Source organism: Chelon labrosus (assembly GCF_963514085.1).
Source record: "Chelon labrosus genome assembly, chromosome: 19".
Taxonomy (NCBI): Eukaryota; Metazoa; Chordata; class Actinopteri; order Mugiliformes; family Mugilidae; genus Chelon; species Chelon labrosus.
In genome coordinates, this window is record NC_140352.1 from 21131928 (window position 1) to 21154449 (window position 22522).

At 42.4% G+C, this 22522-nt stretch overlaps 3 protein-coding genes across 4 annotated transcripts; 2 read left to right on the forward strand and 1 right to left on the reverse strand.

Moving 5' to 3' along the window:
• The first annotated feature begins 186 nt into the window (after positions 1–186).
• LOC311504110 (uncharacterized protein) lies at positions 187–6314 on the forward strand. Its single transcript, XM_084567093.1, has 9 exons — positions 187–325; positions 710–3445; positions 3613–3658; positions 3757–3906; positions 4191–4280; positions 4472–4597; positions 4724–4840; positions 5174–5245; positions 5730–6314. The coding sequence occupies exons 2-9, from the start codon at positions 827–829 to the stop codon at positions 5765–5767; spliced, it is 3258 nt and encodes a 1085-aa protein (XP_084423219.1). The 5' UTR covers positions 187–325; positions 710–826; the 3' UTR covers positions 5768–6314.
• A 218-nt stretch (positions 6315–6532) lies between these two features.
• Positions 6533–15892, forward strand: eif3c (eukaryotic translation initiation factor 3, subunit C). Of its 2 annotated transcripts, none has more exons than XM_084567756.1 (23): positions 6533–6649; positions 8776–8893; positions 8979–9044; positions 9138–9327; positions 9430–9555; positions 9835–9886; positions 10182–10306; positions 10413–10543; positions 10647–10797; positions 11088–11191; positions 11435–11576; positions 11744–11869; positions 12241–12334; positions 12446–12633; positions 12792–13016; positions 13123–13314; positions 14005–14176; positions 14265–14424; positions 14566–14631; positions 14773–14860; positions 15004–15169; positions 15284–15325; positions 15490–15892. In XM_084567756.1, exons 2-23 carry the CDS (start codon positions 8796–8798, stop codon positions 15567–15569), a joined length of 2784 nt encoding a protein of 927 aa, XP_084423882.1. In that variant the 5' UTR covers positions 6533–6649; positions 8776–8795; the 3' UTR covers positions 15570–15892. The 2 variants fall into 2 exon arrangements, with proteins under 2 accessions (XP_084423882.1, XP_084423883.1); XM_084567757.1 differs by having other exon boundaries at positions 11100–11191.
• A 266-nt stretch (positions 15893–16158) lies between these two features.
• prodh2 (proline dehydrogenase 2) lies at positions 16159–21100 on the reverse strand (the record flags this gene model as incomplete). The annotated part of the gene is made up of 10 exons (XM_084567761.1): positions 16159–16547; positions 16733–16821; positions 17950–18060; positions 18140–18306; positions 18451–18594; positions 18694–18774; positions 18852–18923; positions 19982–20108; positions 20468–20658; positions 20870–21100. The coding sequence occupies 10 exons, from the start codon at positions 21098–21100 to the stop codon at positions 16372–16374; spliced, it is 1389 nt and encodes a 462-aa protein (XP_084423887.1). The 3' UTR covers positions 16159–16371.
• Positions 21101–22522: the final 1422 nt, after the last annotated feature.

Consider the following 22522-nt stretch of genomic DNA (forward strand, 5'->3'; position numbering starts at 1 on the left):
ACATTTTAATTGGATGTGCTTATATAACACGTCAGAGAGGTATAAATGTGTATTTTAGACCAGTGCTTTAATCTGGACAGTAGATGCCAGTGTTGCTCAATAGTGTGGACCCTCTTCCGTACATGAAGAAGAAATCTCGCGTTGCGATTGGTTAGAATTATCCAATGAGCGTGAAGGAAACTGACATTTTGAACTAGAACGGCGCTTCAGTGGTTGTGATCTCTTGAACTTTGCGATAAGATAAAGTTGAAGTTAGAGTTGAACAGAAAGATTTGCGTCTTCCTTCGACAAACATAAACACCTACCAAGAAGTGTCTGTTGATAGGTAAGTTAAAGCTATGTCCTATCTTCCAGCTAACGTTACCAAACTAACATTAGCTTAGCCTCGTTCGGCACTGTCTCATACTTAAAGCAACAATAACGTCAATAACATAGCAAGTCTAGATAGAAGTTCAAAATAGAACATTGTTCATCAATATGTCATATTTTGTATGTTGAGATTGTATTGTGTACGTTAGCACACGTTGTGTGTTTTCGTGGTGAGCTCAACTGACAGTGTTCTTTGGCGTTTGTCATGACGATACTTATGGCAAACGTATGTGAATCCCAGGAAGTGGTGCCGTATAGATCTGCAAGTCAACAACTATAAGTGCTTATGATCTAAAAATACAAGATTTGAATTTTATTTTATGAAATCTTTGATCCACAGGCTCCAAGCACAGAGAGTCCAAGCACACACCTAAAATATGCGTCAAGAAGTCTGACTATTGTGCTGTGTTTCTTCAAAGATTTTGTTTGTGTAAAAGCACAAGAAACATCATCCATCATGGCTAATGAGACAACAGTGCAATCCTCATATACCCAGGAAGAGGCTGATGAATGCAGAGAAAATATTCCACCTGGGGTCAGTGCTGCAGCTGAGACTTCAAGACTCAAAGTCCAGGTGGAAGATGTAAACAGATGTCACTCTGTAGAGTCAACCACACCTCCAGCAAGCAGCAGCGGTGAAGGCAAGGCAAAATCACGGATTTCTGGTTTCCAGTCTGCTCTAACACCGATTTTGAAGTACTTAAATATTGGTAACAAACGTCAGTCTCTAGATCCTTTGAAACTTGCCAAACCGTTTGGTGTTGGCACGGCAAATTGTCAAAAGTCAACAGGATTCCATTCTGGACGATCGTCAGGTGGTACGGATGCTTCTGTGTGCTGGCTGAATGACGAATACCTGCCTGAAATCACTCTACTTGACAGTACATGTGATTCCACGATGCAGCTGACGAGAAATGATTCAGTTCTTCCTGACAGCGCACCTGCGTCACCTGTAGCAGCCAAGAGTGTCAACAGCAGTTTGACTGCTCTCCAACCTCCCCAGTTGAGTTCCTCCACTGATTTAAAAACAACAGCACAAATACCCTGCCTTCGGGATAAGGCGGGGGATTCTCCGCAATCTAAGATTAGCATTCCCAAAGCGGAGATTGAGCCTTCGAGTCGGGCTAGTTCCAGTGAAACTTCCCTGAGTCACAGTAGTTCAGCCGGTAAGACGGATGTTAATGCTGTTTTAGGGGAAGATGGTAGTGCAGCCTTTCACCCCCAGAGCAACACTTTGGATTGTAAACCTCCTGAACAGAATGACACGTTAACTTTGTCAGATAAAAGTTTAAGTGACAGTCACCGGGTTACTATGGACAAGCCCTCTCCTCTTAAGGTCTGTAATGCAGTCAAAAGGTATCCTCCTGTGTCCCGGCTGGATGGTAGCTACTTTGCAGAAATTACCCTCCTTGATGTTACACGTGATTCAGAGCTGTCCCCGGGAGTGTCACCCATGGATGTCACTCAGGATATTTCGCCAACTGATAGTCTGAAAGTCAGCGGACCTTTGACCGAGCACAGTGGACTAGCTGTGGCAGAGCCCGGCAGCGCAGACGGGATTCAAAGTGAGGAATTGTCAAATGCACAGTCTGAGAGTTGTGTGGAGAAAAGCATCAAAACTTCCTTGGAAGGAACTCAGGATATTACTGTGGGCAGTGTTTTGGAAAACAGCAGGTCTACATTGGAGCAGAGTGGGCAGAGTTTGGAGAAGAATCAAACATCAACTGAGGACAGACCTGGGACCCATCCTGCTAACGTAACCCGTGACTTAACCTCCTCCAGTGACATGTCTGCTCAGTGTGAAGATATCTCTACTTCTGATATGGAGGGTAATACTAGTTCAAAGAAAGTCAGCTCAGAACTTAACGGTGAACCCATGGCTCCTGCTGATACTGTGGAAGCTAAAGATGAAGATCTGGGTATCAGTAATGGCACAGAGTCGACCAGCAAGGTGCCACAGACGAGCCCCAAAACAGCTGAGTCTGTGAACAGCACATTTAGCATCGTTCAGGCCTCCAATCTGAGTACATCCACCATTGTAAACACTACTTCTTCCATTTCCTGCCCTCAGAATAAGACACTGGATCTTCCTTCATCTAATGTAAACAGTCCCAAGGCTACAGGCATTCCTCGTACCGAGACATCCTTGGTTATGAATCCAAATTGCTCAGCTGTAAATGAAAGTGGTCCACATGACATACAGAATGCCACTTTTGATAGGCGTTCTCTTCAAAAATCCGGTGACGGCACAATCTCTCAGGAAGCGGTTGCTCCAGCTGTTCACCTCCAGAACAACACTTTTGATTGTAAACTTCCAAAACAGAATGGCACAATAACTTTGTCAGAAACAAGCTCAAGTGAAAGTCACCAGAACACTTTGGACAAGCCCTCCTCTCCTAAAGTGTGTAATCTAACCACTAGCCTTAAAGACAACAGTTCAGAAATCCACCCTCCCGAACTTTCAAAACATAATGAGCCAGAAGCTGCTACAGATCCTAGTGCCAAGGCGGTTGAAACCACTGAGAGCACATTTGAAGCTAATCCTGTTTTGGAGGTAGCTTCTGAAGATGGTAAACACGAGACTAAGGATCAGTCAAAATCAGGCCTGAATATGAAAGATGGTCTCTCTGACACTTTGAGCCATCAGAGCATGAATACAGAGAACAAAGCAAACGCATTCAATTTGGATGACACGCTGGATTTAAGGGCAGATTCCTTGATTACTTCAACACCAATGACAAACTGTAAAGTGTTCAACTTCAACACTGGGCGAGACGAGGGCAAAATCGTAGGAGCACAGAAGAAACTGTATAGAGAGGGTCCTAGTAAGACAGTGGATCAGATGCCTTCTGATATACCATCAAACATCGTCGGCGACCGAAAAACATTCTTGACGCAACCCGCTGCGAAATCGCTGTGGCCTCCTTCAAAAGCTGCATCCCAGCTGCTGAAGTACAAGCCTGCCTCCACGCTTCCAGGACAGACCGAGACACTGACATCAGGTCTGCCCATGACAAGACAAAGAGCCCAAGCCAAAGGTTTAAGAGGTGCTGCAACTTCTGATGCACCACAGGGGGTAAGACTTGTTGCATGTCTTGTTACATTCTTTTTAAGTATATGGATCACATGAACTTGGTAGCCCCTTTTCAGTCCCATCTTTTGAATCCTTTTTTATGATTGAGACCAAACATTAACCTTATTTATTGATAAGTCTGTAACGTCCTCTGTTTTTGTGCATTTCAGACCACAGGAACATCAAGTTCCTACAATCTACGTGCTTCAACAACAGGTAGGCAGTGTGGCATGAGAATTTCAAGAACCTCCTTCCTTAAATGCAGTCTTACCTTTTACTTATCCACACAGTCTCCTCTTTGTGTTGATCTTTAGGGTCCAAGCAGCCCAATTCTGGTTTGTTGAAGCCGCGGCTGAGCGCTATTCCATCAGCTATCCAGAGAGCTGCACCGGGTCTAAGGCCTCCATCAGCAAGAAGCAATATACCAGCTACTTCAAATACTGATAAACAATGTGGCCCTACAGGTACTGTCTCCTTTGACTGTTTATATAGTGCTGTTCAGTTGCAAATATAAGTAAACATATGAAAATTTGACTGTTAAATTTGTCTTTTCCATTACACATACATTGCTATTCACTTTTATTCATATTTTATTTTGAAGGGTGTTTTTTTAAGGCTTTAAGTAATGAGGACAAGAACGTATGTGATATACCAGTGTTGCTGGGAAATGACTCTGAAATGGGGTGTCTTGTGTGACATGCATTCACTTCAGTGTATTATTTTTTTCCCTTATTAATACACAATACAGTTACCAACCCTGTGACAAAGACTTCACAAGCAAAGAAGCACGCTTTAACCAAGGGTGAACCATTGCCACTATCGAAAAGGAAGAAAATGGGTAAATATTAACTTGCTTCAAAGGCATCCTATAATAGTTCAGCCTTATCAAATACTTTCATGGTTACCTTGTTCACAAAAGACTGGTGACAACAAAAACTGTTATTGTGAAGGTGTCCTGAGCTCAGTAAATGGGTATAACTTACGGGTTAGTTGTGTTATGTGTCAAGCTGATGTTGTTCATCCTTTCAGATTCTCTTGTGCCATCCAGTAGTGTTGAATCCCTACCGTCTGCATGTGATGCTGCAAACCGAGGTAAAAACCTGAACCAGCCAAAAACCGGCCTGAGAGCTGTGCCAGCTAAAAGCCAAAAAGATGGTAGGTTAGGACTGTGTTGTACTGTTCTATGACAGACCGTTAACCCTGATATCTGACTGTGAGATATTTGTATTGCTGAAGGGATGGAAGAGTTCAGTAACCTGGACCTGTTCTTTACGCTTTCAGACGCTGCAGTGCCAGCAAGTACTGCGGAGGCCTCAACATGTGGTGATGCTGCCAGTAGAGCCAGAGCCCTGAAACTGCCTGCAACCAACCATCGAGCTCCACTAGCTAAACCCCAAGGTATGCACAGTTAGCTGGTAGTGCTGAGATGCCAAAATGGACATTTGGGGTCTTAACATACTAATTTAATTTTGCTTATTGACATACACCACTTATCAAATGATTATTTTTTTTTTATTAATTAAGACATCAATGAAGACTAACCAAAGACTATAAGGGACAAGTTCAACAGTTTAAGCCCAAACTGCAACAGGTCTGATCCTGCAGCATTGGAATTGGATGTATTGTACAGAAGCTATGCACTTGATTTACAGTCAATAAAAAGTGGAAGGTAAATGACTACTCGACAAGACACTTCTCCCCAGGAATATAATCATTCAAATTGTGTTCCAGGTTGTGCCAAATGCGCTGTACTTGAACAGCAACTCAAAGTGACGTCAGAAGAAGTAAAGAGACTGACTGCAGGTATGACTCCTTCTCGCGGTTTTATCTGCAATGTTGTTGAGTGGAAGAAATCTCCGGACGGGTATTTGATACAGCCACTTCATCAGTCTGAAACACAAGTGTTATCTTTCGAAGCTACAATCTGTTTAGTGTAAGTTTTTTGGAAAATTGCCATTTTATTTGCCTAATTACCCTCCTAAAATAAACTTTAGAATGGATTTTATTCCCCATCACTTACATGGCAGGACTTTAAGAAGGGGTCGTGCAGGAAAAGGACGAATGATTACAGCAAGCAACCCTGTTTCAGTATTCATATGGACTCCTGACCACTGTTTAAAAGTTCATTAAATCAACTTGTGGATTGCTGTTTGTGTTTCTTGTATAAACAGAGGTAGATCATGGTGTAGTTGCATTATCGGGTCTGTACAGCGTAATGAATCCGAGCAAGAATTTATTTTGTCATGTCTGTTATTTATACAGTTGTCCTTATTTTATTTTTTTGCAGAGCTGCTAAAGTACAGGAAACAAGAGGAAGAATGCTGACACCGGTCACTAAAATCTGCAGGTTTTAATAGCATATTTTGAACTGAAAAATTAACTCTTGTTAAAAAAAATGGATTTAATAAATGGATTTTACTATTAAAAATGTAACACTGCTTTACTCACTGATGTCCTTGTTTTTACGTGTTGTACTGTATGCCATCAAACTCTGTTCTATCACTATTATCTGTACAATAATGACTTTATTTCACCAGTTATAATATTGAAATCTGAAATAGAGTGGAAAGGAAAACTGGGGTTGGATGATTTTTTTTTCTAACCATTGTAAATTGAGTAACAAAATTTTTCTCAATCTAACAAGCAGAGCATTTAAAGGACCTGTATGATGTAAAGGTCCTTAATCTCCTCCATGGCTCTAAAATGAAGATGTTGTATTTGTGTATTACTTTTATGTTAATATTTATACTCTGTAAAATGGAGTTTCCAGTTTTAAAAAGTCCTTTTGGAGGCTGGGATGGTGCCATCTTCAAACTCTGAAAAACTTGAACTCGATTTGAGAGTATGTATAAGTATGAGAAATTTTAAATAAACATGCTGTGAAATATCTGACTTCTTGTGCTTTCAGTTAATATGTTTATTATTTTGTCTATTAGATATTTTTGAGTGGGCTTACCATATATGTCATGGAGTTCTTCACCCGCCAGGTGGCAGTATAACCCGGAAGCCTCTCATCATTTTTAAGTGCGTAAACCTGCCGTAGACCATCCGTATTTTGTGTTGATCCACACGTCACTTCCTTTCCTGACGCAAGTGCCCGGCAAGGCTGTCGCACGTTTTGTCTGTAGCCTCTCTGCTGCAAAACTGGATTTTATAACATCTCAGAGTGAACAGATACACGACAGTACAATTTACTCAAGGGCGTAGGTGAGTCTAAATATTCAAAACGTTATAAAGCCGTGTGGTATACGCTTTGGTGGAGTGTGTACGCTGGTTTTACATGCGAGGAGGCCTGGTTTTCTCTCGGTTGATGCTAACGTTAGCTTAGCAACGAACACGTTAGTGGTCGCCTTCTGTTTTCTGATAAGTCGGTGTTATCTTACTAACCAGTGTGCTATGATGTGTATATAAATTAATTGTGTTTAAACATATTGCGAGACCAGTAGCTGCAAATCAAGTTTGTTTTTCTAGTTATCTTTAGCGACTTGTAACACATCTGTCAGTGCTACACAGCGCTAGCCAAGAGAAGGGTGTCGCTGGGCAGCACGTACAGACGCAGGCTGCTAACGTTACTGGCGTCTGTTCAAAAGCCCCATTAACGAATGTCTGAAAACCCGCAGCAGTGACTTGAAATATGCTCTTCAGACAATTTGCATTTTGAAATTCTTCAAGGCGTGTACTATTTTACAGCAAGTGTAGCAACCCAAACAATAACGGGCTCCCTGACAGCTTGTAGTTGTTGCTCAGTGACAGTGTGTCTGTAGCTAACCAGATAGTAGCTAGTTTGTCTAAACACCGTCAGTATTGCCAGTGACCCTATATGTGTCATAGTAGTGTCGCATTTATGATGCCATACACACGGCCCCTTCCAACAGACGTTCATTTTACTTGCTGGTGTGTACTGATATTGTTAGGGGTCCATCCAATGACGTTGCAGTGTCCCTATTGTTTTTAGATAGAATAGAAAGCCTTTATTGTCATTATACACAGTACAATGAGATTTAAGCAGCTCCTTAAAAGTGCTTCCCATTTTTATTATTAGGGGTCCATGCAACGAAGTATTCTTCTACTTATTGTTCTGCTTCGCTAAAAGTGTCTGCCCAGGACAAACTGCAAGGGCGAAAAGCACCAAACCTGGTAACTTGGTAGAAGTCCTAGCATTTCACTTTGCCAAGGTGTCAATACACGTGGTGCAGTATAACTCCAAACCTAATATTTTGTGAAGTATATACCCAAACTTAATCAAACTACATGTCATTGATAATAACATGATTCTGTACAAGTACCCCGACTTTTGTGACCCTTGGTCTCTAGGGGGTGCTACAAAAGCAACATTTCAATATCTCAAAAACTACAATTGCTAACTTCATGAAATTTGGCATACACAATCTGTAAAATATTGCATGCGTGACATTGCGTCTACAGGGGGAACTACAGGTGACACGGAAACATATCATATGACTTTAAGGCCTATATCTTTGGAAGTATTCACCCAGTCCTCCTGAAACCGTCATTATAATACGCTTGCGTATAATCATGCCAAGTTTTGGGCTGTAGGTGGCGCTACAATCACTACATGTTTAGATCTCACAAACCACCATAGTAAACTGCTTGAAATTTCACAATGATAATCTGTGGATGACTCCTTACAAGCCCACCAAGTTTCGTGCAATACGTTCTATAGGGGGCGTTACTGGTGACACTTGACCTCCTGTCAGGTCTTATCCCACCTGCTTTAGCCTATGACTCCCTCTAGTGGCAGACTGAGGCAATGGCATCTGTGGAAGACTGCGTAAAAGCCCACCCGCCTGACTCTCATTCACTTGTCAGCCAAAGGATTCCTCCACAGACACTTTGCCTCCTTTCAGGCCGTGTCCCACCCGCTTATGCCTCTGTGTCCCGCTCGGGGATGACTTCGCCATGGCATGGACCCCTTTATGATCGCTTTCAATCATCTAGTTGATATTGATATTGGAGTCTCACAACAACATCTAACAGCTATGGCAGAATTGGAAGTTCCATTAAGTGGTCATGTCGTTTTAGTTGTGTGTCCTTGAACATTATAACTCCATTCAGTGTTTTGGGAACTTTATATTAGTCTACACCGGAATACTAATTGGAATTTTTTGTGATTGACTGATATACACTGGAGTCACTGGGAAAATGATCTTGTTCTGTAAAGGATAACTAATTCAAATACAAACATCAATGGCTAAGTGAACTTGTCTTTGTACAGATGTGTTAAAAATGTGTAACGGTATTTATCTAATGTGGATTATTTGATGTAATCTTTTTGATACCATTCTTCAGTACATGGAATTTTGCCCTAACAGATTGGCGGCTTCCTTCGACAATGTCTCGTTTCTTTGCCACCGGGTCTGACAGTGAGTCAGAGGAGTCCTCATCCGCCGATGAGATCACCCCTAAAGCACCCGGGACTACTTTCAAGCAGTCAGTGCAACCTAGAATAAATCTCATTATCAAGTCTTAAACGGTTATTTTGTAGTGATCTTACACATCTGCATTGTTTTTCCAGGTCGTTGCTTCTCAGTGATGATGAGGAGGACACTAAAAGAGTGGTGCGCAGCGCCAAAGACAAAAGGTTGGTGTGGTATCACATTAAATGTTATACCTCAGCACAAAACAGTGCAAATTGCCAGTGTGTAATGTGAATGCATTCACTTTTATATCTTAGGTTTGAAGAGTTGACCAATCTCATAAAGACAATCCGCAATGCTATGAAAATTCGTGACATGGCCAAATGTCTGGAGGAGTTTGAGCAATTATGTCGAGCCTTCCTAAAAAGCAAGAACATAGTGGATAAAGAGGGTGTTCCCTCTTTCTATATCCGACTTCTGGCTGACTTGGAGGACTACCTGAACCAGGTCAGTAGCTTATTGTTAAAGCACAACACTACAAACTTTCTAATTCAGTATTCTGATTTTTGCTCTTCTTGCAACAAACGGTTAACAATATTTTTCCTATAGCTTTGGGAGGATAAAGAGGGAAAGAAAAAGATGAACAAAAACAACGCAAAAGCCCTCAGCACGCTGCGTCAGAAGATCCGCAAGTACAACAGAGATTACGAAACGGAAATTGCAGCGTACAAGGAGGTAAACATGAAACATTTTCAGTTTTCCTGTTCTTCAAATAGTATAGACAATTTGCTGGTTTTAAGATTGACATGAGGCTCAGATTCAGTGTGTAACATCTACGTGGGATACTTAACTAGTACAACGTGACCATGCTGCATTACCACCTGGCAGTAGAGCTGCTAAGCGGTCCACAGATCAGACTGTATCTGTTAATGTCTATAACTGAGAAAGGGGGAGAGAATTTGCGCACAAGGGCTGACTGGATAAATGACAATAAAATCTCTTTCTGTCTATTAGAACCCACAGGAGTCTGCAGATGAAGAGGAGGAGAAGGAGCCAGAGGACTCTGGTAAGTTTCATGTTAAGTCTCAAGATTTCTATCAAATTGTGGTTCTTTATTGCATACACTACAATCCATTTACATTACATTTAATTTAAAAGACTAAAATTCCCTGTTGTATCGTCAGCAAGTCACTGATAGAAAGGGTCTTTGCTCATCTGATGGAAATATTTTGCCACATAGAAGCACTTCGTTCTGTATCTTCTTATGCTTATGAACAGGATGAACATCACAATGTTATACGACATATTGATTCGTTGTATGGAATAAGTTATTTCATTCAATGTAAATTCTGTATCACAAGGATCCTCTTCTGAAAGTGATGGAGAAGAAGGTGAGGATGGAGTGACGGCCAAGGCCTTCTTAAAGAAAAAGCCTGAGGCTGCTCCAGAAGCCAGCAAGTTCCTGAAGTCTGCCAAGGGATCCGGGGTAAGAGGACACTGTGGCTTATTAGATGTAGTAGTGAGGAGGATGAGAAATCTGGCAGAAAAGACCAAATACTTGTGCTAATGTACAGTCTGTGTCCCTTTGACAGGATGACTCCTCTTCAAGTGATGATGATGACGATGATGAAGACTGGGGCTCAGACACTGTAGACAGTGGCAGTGAGAGTTCAGACGATGGGGAGGGAAAGAGTGCATCCCTGGCCGTGGTCTTCCTTAAGAAGTGAGTCTCTTTCTTCAGTTTTTATTACTAAAAAGACTGCCCTCCTGAGGTATCAATTATATTGCTGCTTTATCACCACCACACAATCTATGTCTTTCCTCAGGACTCAGGAGACTGAGAAGTCCAGCGAGAAGAAGGTTTCGAAGAAGAAGAAACCCAAAAAGAAAGAGCGCCTAGAGGAGGAGGCTGAAGAGGAGGTCGGAGAGGAGGAGGGAGGCTGGGAGAAAGTTAAAGGAGGTGTCCCTCTTGTCAAGGTGAGATGAAATTGGATAAAAGCCCTTTTTAACACGATCTTCTGCAAACAAGATGCTATTCATGCACCCGTTTCTCTTTGTCACAATGCAGTATAATTTATTGTATCATAGTCTTTAGTTTTTTTTATTTCAAGCCTCATATGTTCGGTTAAGGTAGTGAAAATCAGAGTAAACCATCAGACATTTTTGTAGAGAATGTTTAAGAAAAAGGAAGCGCTTGTTGCCTCAAAAGAAACCACATGATGTGAAGCAAAAAGCTCCCTGGTTTTATGGTTTTCTCCATCCCTCAGGAGAAACCCAAGATGTTTGCTAAAGGCACAGAGATCAACACAACGGTGGTGGTGAAGAAGCTGAATGAGATCCTGCAAGCAAGAGGCAAGAAGGGCACAGACAGGTAAAAACACACAGTTAAAGCTCAAATTAAGAGGGTGACTACGTATTTTACTCACCATAAAAATTGTATTGATAAAAATAAAGACCAATAGCATTTTGTGGCAAAGCAAGTACTGAACAAGATGTGCTTATTTGCCCTTCCATATCTGTATGTGCTCTTGTATCACAGCCCATAAAGTTTGTTTGTTGCTAAAATCCCTCACTCTCATCCCCACTTCTTCCTTTTTTCTTCACTTGATGACAGAGCTGCTCAGATTGAACTCCTTCATGCTCTGGCAGGCATTTCTGCTGAGCATAACTTGGGTCAAGGCATCCTGGTCAAAATTAAATTCAACATCATTGCCTCCCTGTATGACTACAACCCTAACTTGGCAGCCTTCATGAAGGTGAGAACTTGTATATGTGGAAAATATTGATAACTGAACATAACAGATTTTTTTTTTACTAAATAAAATATTTAATTATACTTTGATATGGCAGTCCTTACTTGCAGCTGAGCACATTAAACCCTTTAGTATAATGTTCTAAATCTACTGTTTCTGACTGCTTTTAGCCCGACATGTGGAAGAAGTGTCTGGAATGTATTGACGAGCTGCTGGACATCCTCTTTGAGAACAACAACATCTTCATCGGGGAGAACATTGCAGAGGACAGTGAGAATCTGGGAATCTCAGAGCAGGTAATTTGTCTTCTCTTTTCTGTTTTTGTTCTGCATGTCTCATATTTTTGGTTATCAGCTGTAATTCTATGTACCGAGTATTTTATCTTAAACTCTACGATGCTAATCTGTTGATTGGCAGAATTTTCAACAACAAACCCTTTCCCTCTGTCACTTCACCTCCTTCTAAGATACAAAAATAGAATACGGCAGACAAGAGAAACTATATAAAAAGTAAAAGTACAAAGAAATATTTACATATTGCATCAGGTTTTCAGTGGCTAACCAGGAGTTGAAATAACCAGCTTGTGTAAATTGAGGTTAACGTTGTGTAAACTGAGGTTGACGTTGCAACAAAACAAAATATTAATTTCTGTGTTGTTGTTTGTTAGCCTTTCAGGGTGCGTGGATGTGTCTTAACGCTGGTAGAAAGAATGGATGAAGAGTTTGTCAAGATCATGCAGAACACTGATCCCCACTCACAAGGTTAGTAGTGAATTGCATTCTGCAAAGGAAAAGAAATAAATGAAATGTTGGATCTCTATTCTCCTTTTGCTTTTTAATCGTCCTCATTGATTTCTTCTCCTTTCCTTTCAGAGTATGTTGACAATCTCAAAGATGAGGGGCGAGTTTGTGGCATCATTGACCGACTGCTCACCTACCTGGAGAACAAAGGCAGCACAGAAGAGATTTGCCGCATCTACCTGCGCAGAATCATGCACACCTACTACAAGTTTGACTACAAAGCTCACAGACGTAGCCTCGGCCTCCAAGGAGAGTCCAAGGTGAGGATGCTGAAGGAATGGGTCAGCACGTATGGGAGAAAGACACTGTTAAAATTTAAATAATAACGTTGTTGTCTTTCTGTGTGTGTGTATATACGGTGTCTTTATGAGGTTATTATTAAGTGAGATGGACTGGATTGTCTCTGTCTGCTGTTTAGTCTGAGCAGGACCAGGAGGAGAGCGAAGGGGAGGACAGTGCTGTGATCATGGACCGTCTCTGCAAGTTCATCTATGCCAAGGATCGTACCGACCGTATCCGTACCTGTGCTATCCTCTGCCACATCTACCACCACGCTCTGCATTCACGCTGGTACCAGGCGCGTGACCTGATGCTGATGAGCCACCTGCAGGATAACATCCAACATGCCGACCCACCTGTACAGGTAAGCAGACGGGCACAAAGCTACACAAAACATATCTGTGCGCAATAATAATAATCAATAATAATCACTTGTTTTATTGAATTGTTTTTTTCACCTTGTTTCCTAGATCCTGTACAACAGAACCATGGTCCAACTTGGCATTTGCGCTTTTAGGCAGGGGATGATTAAAGATGCCCACAATGCTCTGTTGGATATCCAGTCTTCTGGCCGTGCCAAGGAGCTCCTGGGACAAGGTTTGCTCATGAGGAACATGCAGGAAAGGAATGCAGAGCAGGAGAAGATCGAAAAGAGAAGACAAGTAAGTCCTACATAAACGATAATCTCCTGTCCTGTTGGTGAGGACTTACCTGTTGTATCCTCACTTGAGTGTCCAGAGTGCCATCGTGCAGACAGGCGATACTAAGAATTTTCCTGTTGCTTCCTTGAGGTGTGAATTAAATATCTTAACTGTTGGACGGGTGACTGAAATTTGCCACTGACTTCTTGTCCCTTTTAACATGAAGAGTGATTATTTTATGATCATCTAGGACCATCACAATCAGAACAAAATTCTTTTGACGTGAAAAAATGGAGAGTCAAATCAAGCAGATTATAACATTTTTACAGAACTGGCCAGTCTGTCATTAGTATAATACTAGTGTCCATCTACAGCCTATGTCTGTAAACCATGCTGGCACCATCACTTAACTTGTGACTTGCTGATGGTATCAGCTCAGTACCTTCCTGTGTTCAAATACATTCCCATTTACAGGACCACTAGCATGCCTGTGTTCAGTTATATTTGTGATATTATGTATTTTAGGATCAGAAGTGTGTATCAGACACACTGGTTATGAGCTACAGCATTAATGTAAGTCTTCCATGTGTTGCAGCCTCAAATGTTAAATCAAACTAGGCTGTCTAAACACTGGGAGGAATGAAAGGACAAACTTGACCTAAGGTTATGGAGACGCTGATAGTATTTTCTGTCATCTGTTCTCTATCATAGGTTCCATTCCACATGCACATCAACCTGGAGCTGCTGGAGTGTGTGTACCTGGTGTCAGCCATGCTGTTGGAAATCCCCTACATGGCTGCCCATGAGTTTGACGCCCGCCGCAGGATGATCAGCAAGCAGTTCCATCACCAGCTCCGAGTGGGAGAGAGACAGCCACTGCTGGGTACGAAACCCGTCACCTGAAAACCCCTTTACAGCAGGATGTTTAATCCACAGTGAGGATAACTTTAGCTGTTTGGTTTGTCCTCCAGGGCCCCCAGAGAGCATGAGGGAGCACGTAGTGGCAGCCAGCAAGGCCATGAAGATGGGAGACTGGCGTACCTGCCATTCATTCATCATCAATGAGAAGATGAACAGTAAGGTGTGGGACCTGTTTCCTGAGACACAGAGAGTACGCGAGATGCTTGTCAGGTTAGTGTAAATCATTGTAATAATTTATCACTTAATTCATGTTTAATATTCAGTCTGATAATCCCTGTTACTTATTGACTCTGTTGTGATTTGTCTCTTCATTATGTGAGGAATAATCCTGATTGTGTTTTATTTTTATAGGAAGATCCAAGAGGAGTCACTGAGGACTTACCTGTTCACATACAGCAGTGTGTACGACTCTATCAGGTGAGCACAAGATCACTGTCAGCTTCAGTTTAGATCCACACTACTAGTGTTTATATAAACCCAAAAAAGTCTCGACTCAGTTTTATCACAACATGAATTTTTATTGAAAAGACTGCTATAATTGTTGTGTCTGTCCTTCAGCATGCAGACACTGTCTGAGATGTTTGAGTTGGAGATACCCACCGTTCACAGCATCATCAGCAAGATGATCATCAATGAGGAGTTAATGGTGAGTTTCAAGGTTCCTCTGTTCTGTTAGAGTGAATTTTAATCAGTGTAGATGGAACACAAGTCCCACCATGGGATTTCTTTATTTGTAATTCCATTAGCGCAATTCATTTTTTTTAATGTTTTCTGTCCACTTCCCAATAGGCTTCACTCGACCAGCCCACACAGACCGTAGTGATGCACCGCACAGAACCCACCTCTCTGCAGAACATGGCTCTGCAGCTGGCTGAGAAACTGGGCAGCTTGGTGGAGAACAACGAGCGCGTCTTCGACCTCAAACAGGGCGTCTATGGAGGCTACTTCAACAGAGGTGAGTTTGGACCACATGTTTCATTCTATGGTGACTGTACTTCTCATATCTTGTATCATTTGCTGTCATTGCTCTTACTGGCTGGATGATAAATGTCTTTTCTTTGTATTACAGATCAGAAAGGTGGCTACCAACAGAAGCAATCCTACCAGAGAGGTATGTTAAGCCACTTTAAGGTTGATTCCTGTTCACTATACTAGATTGTTACCTTTTAACTTGTGTGTAAACCTTCTAGTAGAAATAATTGCTTCTTGACATGTGATTAAATGCTGCCACAGATACTGGTAAATAATGATGTTTTCCTCTTTGAACGCTCACAGACCAGAAAGGTTCTTACCAGCAGAAGCAGGGTGGATACCAGCGAGGCGGCTACAGGAATCAGAACCAAAGCAACTACTGAGCTTGGATCGTGTGGATTTCAGTTTTGCCCCTTTGAACTAGTCTTCATTCCATAACAACATCAACAACCTTAGTTTCTCCTTGGCACTTGGCTGCATCCTGACCTGCTTACCCAAACTTTCCATCTGACTAAGAAGCAGCTGAAAGACACTTTGTCACAGCAACTGCATTGTGTGATTTTTCTTTTTCCAGTACTGCCAACTTCTGCTGACAGAAAATAGAGACATTGCAGTGTGGCTTCCGTGTAGCTGTACAGTCAGGCGTCAGTCCGACTTGTCAAGTATTATTGACTTAAACTTATCAAATAAACAATAATGAAACAAACTTTGCCAGATTTATTTGTTTGACATATATTCAGTTCAAATACAATAAAACCAAAACATTATATAAAAAAAACATAACTGAAACTCAGTGTCAGACTCCTGATCAGTAATCATTAACATCAGGCCACATTGTCCCCATGGCTCCAGGTCTTATCAGTCCTGGGCTGGGACATGGGTTGAGGGCCGCTTCCATTTGTCGACAAACTAGACTTAAGAAAAATGAGATGCATTTTCTACTCATGAAACTAAAATAATATACAGGAAATGTATTTAGTTGGACCCTTGGTAAAATTAGTCAACTTGGAGGCACATGCACATGATTGAGTTAAATGCCTTCACAAATATTTGCGTTGTTACATATATGACAAACACCTCCCATATCATAAAAGTAATAAAAAAGCTAATTAATAATGTTTTTAAAGACACACAAACACACTGACACTACTTCCTCTCCTGCTCCCGCTCTGTGCCAGCGGCCCGTTAGCTGCCTCTTCTCAGTCTCAGTCTCTGGCTGAGCTCTCTCCTCAGAAGGTCCCTCTCTTTTCGGATTCCCTGCAGCACTGTGCGATTCTCCTGAGCCCGGCGCACCAGGTACGGAAGTGTGTCTTCCACTGAACCATACGGCACTGACTTGTACACGGCGTAACCCTCTTTAGCTGAAGGAAAAAGGAGAGGATACGGAGACATGACGTCCACCAACTAAAAATTATTCTACTTCAAATTAAACATGTTAAAGGAAAATGCATCACTTTCAATGCATGCCTGGTTAATGATTCTGAATGAGGAGGTTGTGTGAACGTAAAAATGTTGACGCCATTTAAAGGATGAGAGTACAGCTCACCCAGTGTGAGGGAGACGTGATCACACATGCCCAGCAGCTGGCCGAAACACACCGAGCCTCCGTCCTTGTCTATCCCCAGCTCTGCCATTCTGAAGATGATACGCACAACATTTACCTGATGCTGTATGAAGAGTATAGTAACCAACCTGTGGTTTGAGGCCCTCAGTTTGGGTCTGCAAGCTATAATTAAGGGGTCGTGAAGCAAAAGCATTTATCTCCTACGACAACATTGTTGGACTCGTGTAGTTAAAAAAAAATAAAATTAATGTCACTGTTCAAGAGTTACACATTGCAATAAGCATGTCGCCATCATTACCCACAGTGCAATGTGATCCGCAACAGTTTGTTCAGAGATTTTGGTGTGTTATGTGGCGATCACAGCACAATTTAACATTTCCTCTTCCACCTCAACCTCGGTGACGGTGTTTTACAAAGAGTTATTGACCCACCAGTGCCCTCAAGTCAATGCTTTTTGCTCTGGTCTTAAGTGGGAAAGCAATTTAATAAAAGGGATAAAAATCTCTTTGCCTCTCTAAAGTCAGCTCTGTCCATGGACTATATAAGGACAGTCAAGTCAGTGTGCTTTTGGTCAGTGGGGCAAGCTTGGATTTCTCCAAAGTTAAATCCTGCACGGCGCATTTGCACAGATTAAAATCTTCTCCTAAATTCTCAGATGTTGGAATGAGTCAGTTCTACTGCAAAACACTTGTTATGCTACAAATACATGTGCGCTTTTTTTTTTTTTTACTACTACTGGTAAAACAGCACAAGGTGTTGACCTGGCCTCCAAATTCACTAGATCCCAAACTGATCAAGTATCTGTGGGATGATCCACAGAGGCCCCTCCCCTCAACCCATAGGACCCAAAGGTCCCCACTATCGGCATTCTGTTACCAGACACCACAGGACACCCTCAGAAGGCCCATGTCCATTCTCTGATGAGTCACAACTGTTTTGGAGGCACAAGGGAGACCTACACAATATTAAGAAGGTGGTTTTAATGTTTTGGCCGATCAGTGTAAGTATCCCAAAATAAAAAGGGAGACAAAAATTTCATTTTACATCAGATCAAAAGTAAAACTATGAATTATTTCAGATTTTCCAGGTTATTCATCCGTCCTCTGGCGGTTAATCGTTACATTCGCATGTAACCCTTCACATAATACAGTATAATTATTCTCACTCAGCGATGGGACATTTTCACTTCATGGTCTAACCGTTCAGCTGCTCGTCTCACTGACTCCTCGTTGTGAGTGGCGACTATGATCCTGTAGCGCTCAGGTTTCTGGGATATGACTTCCAGCATCACATCCAGGGAGCCGTTGTAGCTGCACAAACACAAAGTTAACACGTCACGTTTTAAGATTTGCTGTTGTCTTGCATGCACTTACCTGCCGTCAAACCCACCTGTCATTGGTGTCCTCCCAGCACCGGTGGATCGGGTCGTGGCGACCTTCTTTCTCTGCTAGCTTCCTCTCCTTGTCCATGTAGGCTCCTCTCACCAGCTTGATGCCCAGACAGAAACCCTCGCTCTTGGACAGGTGCAGAGCTTCTAACAGCAGGGACCTGGACTCCTGAACAGAACAGACAGAGAGGAGCAACCTACTGTGTCTGGTAACATCTCACTTTAAATGAACACTTTTAATAACCGTGGTTCAGTGCACATAAGAGAAATGCTTTAAAAAAATAAAAAAAAAGAGAGAAATAATGATGATTGCCTTCAGGTAACATTGATATGTGTTCCAAATCCAGGCGCCATCTCTGTTAAACTTCTTCATCATCGCCATGGTGACAAGAGAGAGGGCAGGGTTCATGTAAGTATACTCTGCATCGACCAGGACTCGGACTTTGGTCACACTTGCCTAAAAAAACAATTAGTCTTTACATTGAACTTGCAGCAGAACTCATTAAAATGACTTCTTTGACATGAATCTTGAATGAATGAAGTGACATATCTGCACCTCAGCTATTTTGTTGAGTCTCTGCAGGCCACACAGGAAGTGGGCCGTCTCCTTTTCGTCCAAACCAGGGAAGGTGATTGGCTGAAAGAGGCAATTTTGATTAAATATGAGAGACAAGTATTGTATCAGTGTTGTAAATGTTTACGTTGCAGACTTACCTCTCCATCCATTGCTTTGACGAGGAGATTCAGGTCATACGGTTGTTGTGCAATGACGGTTGTGAGTTTCACCTGTGACATATACAGTATATTCTCTTCAGAGAGAGAGAAATAAAGCGAGAGTAGATAGCGGGAAATGCGGTGCAGGTGGGGTTGAACATTCAAAACCAACTGTGGGCTTGGCACCAGCATGTGTTTTCTTATCTTTTATTCCCACGTACTGTGTTTGAACATTTGGACATGGCCCACAAATACCACATGTGTTGCCGCGGCCATGTGGACAGTTCACTGGCGGTCGAAATTACACTGCCTGACCAAAACAAAAGGTCACACGCTCTAGTATTTCTCTGGACCGCCTTTAGCTTTGATTATAGCACGCATTCGCTGTGGCATTGTTTCAATGAGCTTCTGCAGTGTCACCAGATTTATTTCCATCCAGTGTTGCATTAATTTTTCACCAACATCTTGTAGTGATGATGGGAGAGTCTGACCACTGACCAAAGCCTTCTCCAGCACATCTCAAAGATTCTCAATGGGGTTAAGGTCTGGACTCTATGGTGGCCAAACCATGTGTGAAAATGATGTCTCATGCTCCCTGAACCACTCTTTCACAATCTGAGCCCCATGAATCCTGGCATTGTCATCTAGAAATATGCCCGTGTCATCAGGGAAGAAAAAAAATCCATTGATGGAATAACCTGGTCATTCAATATATTCAGGTAGTCAGCTGACCTCATTCTTTGGACACATAATGTTGCTGAACCTAGACCTGAGCAACTGCAGCAACCCCAGATCATAGCACTGCCCCCACAGGCTTGTACAGTAGGCACTAAGCATGATGGGTGCATCACTTCATCTGCCTCTCTTCTTCACCACAAACATCACACTCCAGTCCAGTAGGTGGCTAAACCCATCTCCTCAACAAGTTCAGCACAAAATTCTATCTTTCGTTTGAGCCTATTAACATCAATAGTTGGATTTCTTCTCATCACTTTCTTTTCATGACACCGGTGCCATTGTGAGTACCGTTATGTCTCTCACCAGGACCCTTTTTTTCATTCCTGGAACTGAATTTGTGAATGGGAATCGAAACAGAAAGCCTCTATCTGAGGCGGAAGACGTAGCCTTACACACAGCTCCGGGCTGAGCAGGGCGGTGATCTTCAGCTGCATCATCGGGTCTTTGCTCCAGGCGTTGCTGTGGGACATCCGCACACATTCCAGCATGGCCTCCATGTTGTCTTCATATCTTTTCTCTCTGGAAGGGACAAACCGTAACATGAGACTGGAATGGACTTCACACTTCAGCATGCACCCAGCTGTAAAACAGCAGTACAGAGAAGAGTGGGGTATGAACAAATAAAATAAGAAGTCTGAGTGTCACCAGAGGAGCTGAAATACAGAATTTTAAAGGTGGGAGTAATTATGAGCCTTTAAATGTTGGGTTTTACTTCTCTTCCTGATATGCAGAGGCAGAGTGCCATACCAACACATAAATGCAAAATCATCATTACCAGATAAGGATTTGCAGTTAAATTTGAAAAAATATTCATGTTTCTCTACGCTCAGCTGGGTTCCATTGTCTTCAGCCCTCTGACTTCTAAGATTGTGCCTTACCCTGTGCTCTCTCCGAGGTCTTCCTCAATAGGTACAGCCAGCATGGGCCTCAGTCCCAGCAAGCTCATCTTCTCCATGGACCGAGAGATCTCACTCTCATTCTCTCCAGCCACAAACTGGGCATACACTGTGGGCCGCAGCAGCAAGGAGAGCCCTCTCTTCCCCAGGAGGGTGCGTGCAACAGACATCAGCTGGAAGAGAAGAGAGGAAGAGAGTGAGAAAACAGAAGTGAAGATTAATGTTAGAGAGGAGGAAATCGGGTTACACACAATCCGGCTTTAACATAGGCTTTTGAAGTTCCTGTTTAAAAAAAAAAATGAAAAGACTGGCCAAGAATTATCTGGTATTACTGATCCCATTTTCCTCCATAATCTGATCATTTCTGACAAACTGGAGTCTCACCTTTCCACAGTGGTTAACCAGCACTGGAAACGAGCAGAAGTGGAAGATGCCCAGAGCACGGATCAGCTCACCAAAGCTCTTCACCCTGAAGGCGCTGGGATCATCAAAGGCCAGAGTCACAGTGCGGAGCTGAGGCTGCTTCACCACAACGGTCCTGGAGGCCACGGTGCCCAGGAGCCTCACCGACAACAGGTGAGGGAGTGACGGACGCAAAAGGGGGCACAACATCATCACGGAAAAAGTGTATATATTATAATATTTGTTAGGAATATATATCGTCAAAGTGTGTCCGTCCAGAAGTGTCTTTGAGTTAAAGAAAAATATCCAGAGTGTCACAGAGCCTCGTCAGCGTCCGAGTGGTCAGCTCAGGAAAAAGTGTTGATCCTCTCATGTCAGAGCCTGTTGGAAGAGGAAGAAGAAGTGTAAGTTACCTGGACTGTTGATCACAATCAACAGCTGTAATTCTTGTGATGTTACTCTGAAGTAAACAATTTTAAAAAAACTTGAAAAGAAATTAAAAATTTAAAACAGCACCCACCCTCGGTCCTATGAAAGACCCTCTGGAGACGGTTCGCACGCGCGATTTGAGGGTTTGGTTGTGGACCAGACCAGATTCTTCATCTTTGGCTTACTCACTGGTTAATAAGTGACCACTTGAAAACCACTTTGAGTAAACATCATGTTGACCCTTAGCATGAACCCACAAGTCTTCCATTGGTGGATGTGAGTGTGACCCACTGAATAGATAAAGTGTACATAAATATCATGTTTAATATTATCATGTTAAATCTGTGTTTTTTTTTGCCAGAATAGTTGACGAATGTTTGGATGTAAAAGGCGGCTGTACGCTGTATCCATTCATTCAGGTGGTGGTTCTGTCAAGTCAGTTAAATATGTGTCAGTTTTGATTGTTTTTGTTCACAATCTAGTGAATGCACATGCAAGAGGACATCTGAGGACACGGGTAGGACATTCTTGTTGTGCATCTCTGTCCTGATAAACTGAAAATCCTCTCAAAACTCTCAAGTCGTAGCTCTGCAGGGACTGTACTGAACCAACCAGGCGTGACAACACCAACAGCTGTTCACACAATGATTGATGCTGAACCTTGACAGAGCTAGAACTGCTCCTCAGCTTCTAGACACCAAGGTTTAACACGTCTGGAGTGTCAGTGGGTTCATTTGGGAGTTATATTGCGTCAGGGACACCTACTGCCGTCATGCTTGTGATGGAGTGGTGAACCTTCTGAGCTTTCTGCACCTGCCACTAACTGATCAGGAGGGAAAGCCAGACTTGTCCTGTTGGTTTGGGGTGGAAAAGGCACAGTGAATTTTTACTGTTCCCTGTTCCTCCTCTGCTTGAAGTGCTGCAGTGCAACAACATGACACAATAGCCAAGTCTTGAATCGAGTTGAATGCGAGTCTTTGTTTTGAGGTAAATGTACCAGCTCCCTTGATACTTCACCGTATTTCAAGTAGGAGTTTTGTGGTTTTATGACAATTAAAATAACAAGAATCTTTCCAGAGAGGAGTCTAGTCAACCATCCATTATCTATACCTTGCAGCCAATTTTAACCTCTGTGATAGATTTGCAATTGGCAATGATACACTCTGGAGAGTACAGTATCTATTAAACAGTATCTGTTAAAGTAAG

Bases quoted from the DNA above. Each gene is read 5' to 3' on its own strand.
- eif3c (XM_084567756.1), top strand. From the start codon at position 8,796: ATGTCTCGTTTCTTTGCCACCGGGTCTGACAGTGAGTCAGAGGAGTCC. The intron at 10,307-10,412 runs GTAAGAGGACAC...TCCCTTTGACAG, and splicing joins AGTCTGCCAAGGGATCCGGG to GATGACTCCTCTTCAAGTGA. The intron at 15,326-15,489 runs GTATGTTAAGCC...GAACGCTCACAG, and splicing joins GAAGCAATCCTACCAGAGAG to ACCAGAAAGGTTCTTACCAG.
- LOC311504110 (XM_084567093.1), top strand. From the start codon at position 827: ATGGCTAATGAGACAACAGTGCAATCCTCATATACCCAGGAAGAGGCT. The intron at 3,446-3,612 runs GTAAGACTTGTT...TGTGCATTTCAG, and splicing joins CTTCTGATGCACCACAGGGG to ACCACAGGAACATCAAGTTC. The intron at 4,841-5,173 runs GTATGCACAGTT...ATTGTGTTCCAG, and splicing joins TCCACTAGCTAAACCCCAAG to GTTGTGCCAAATGCGCTGTA.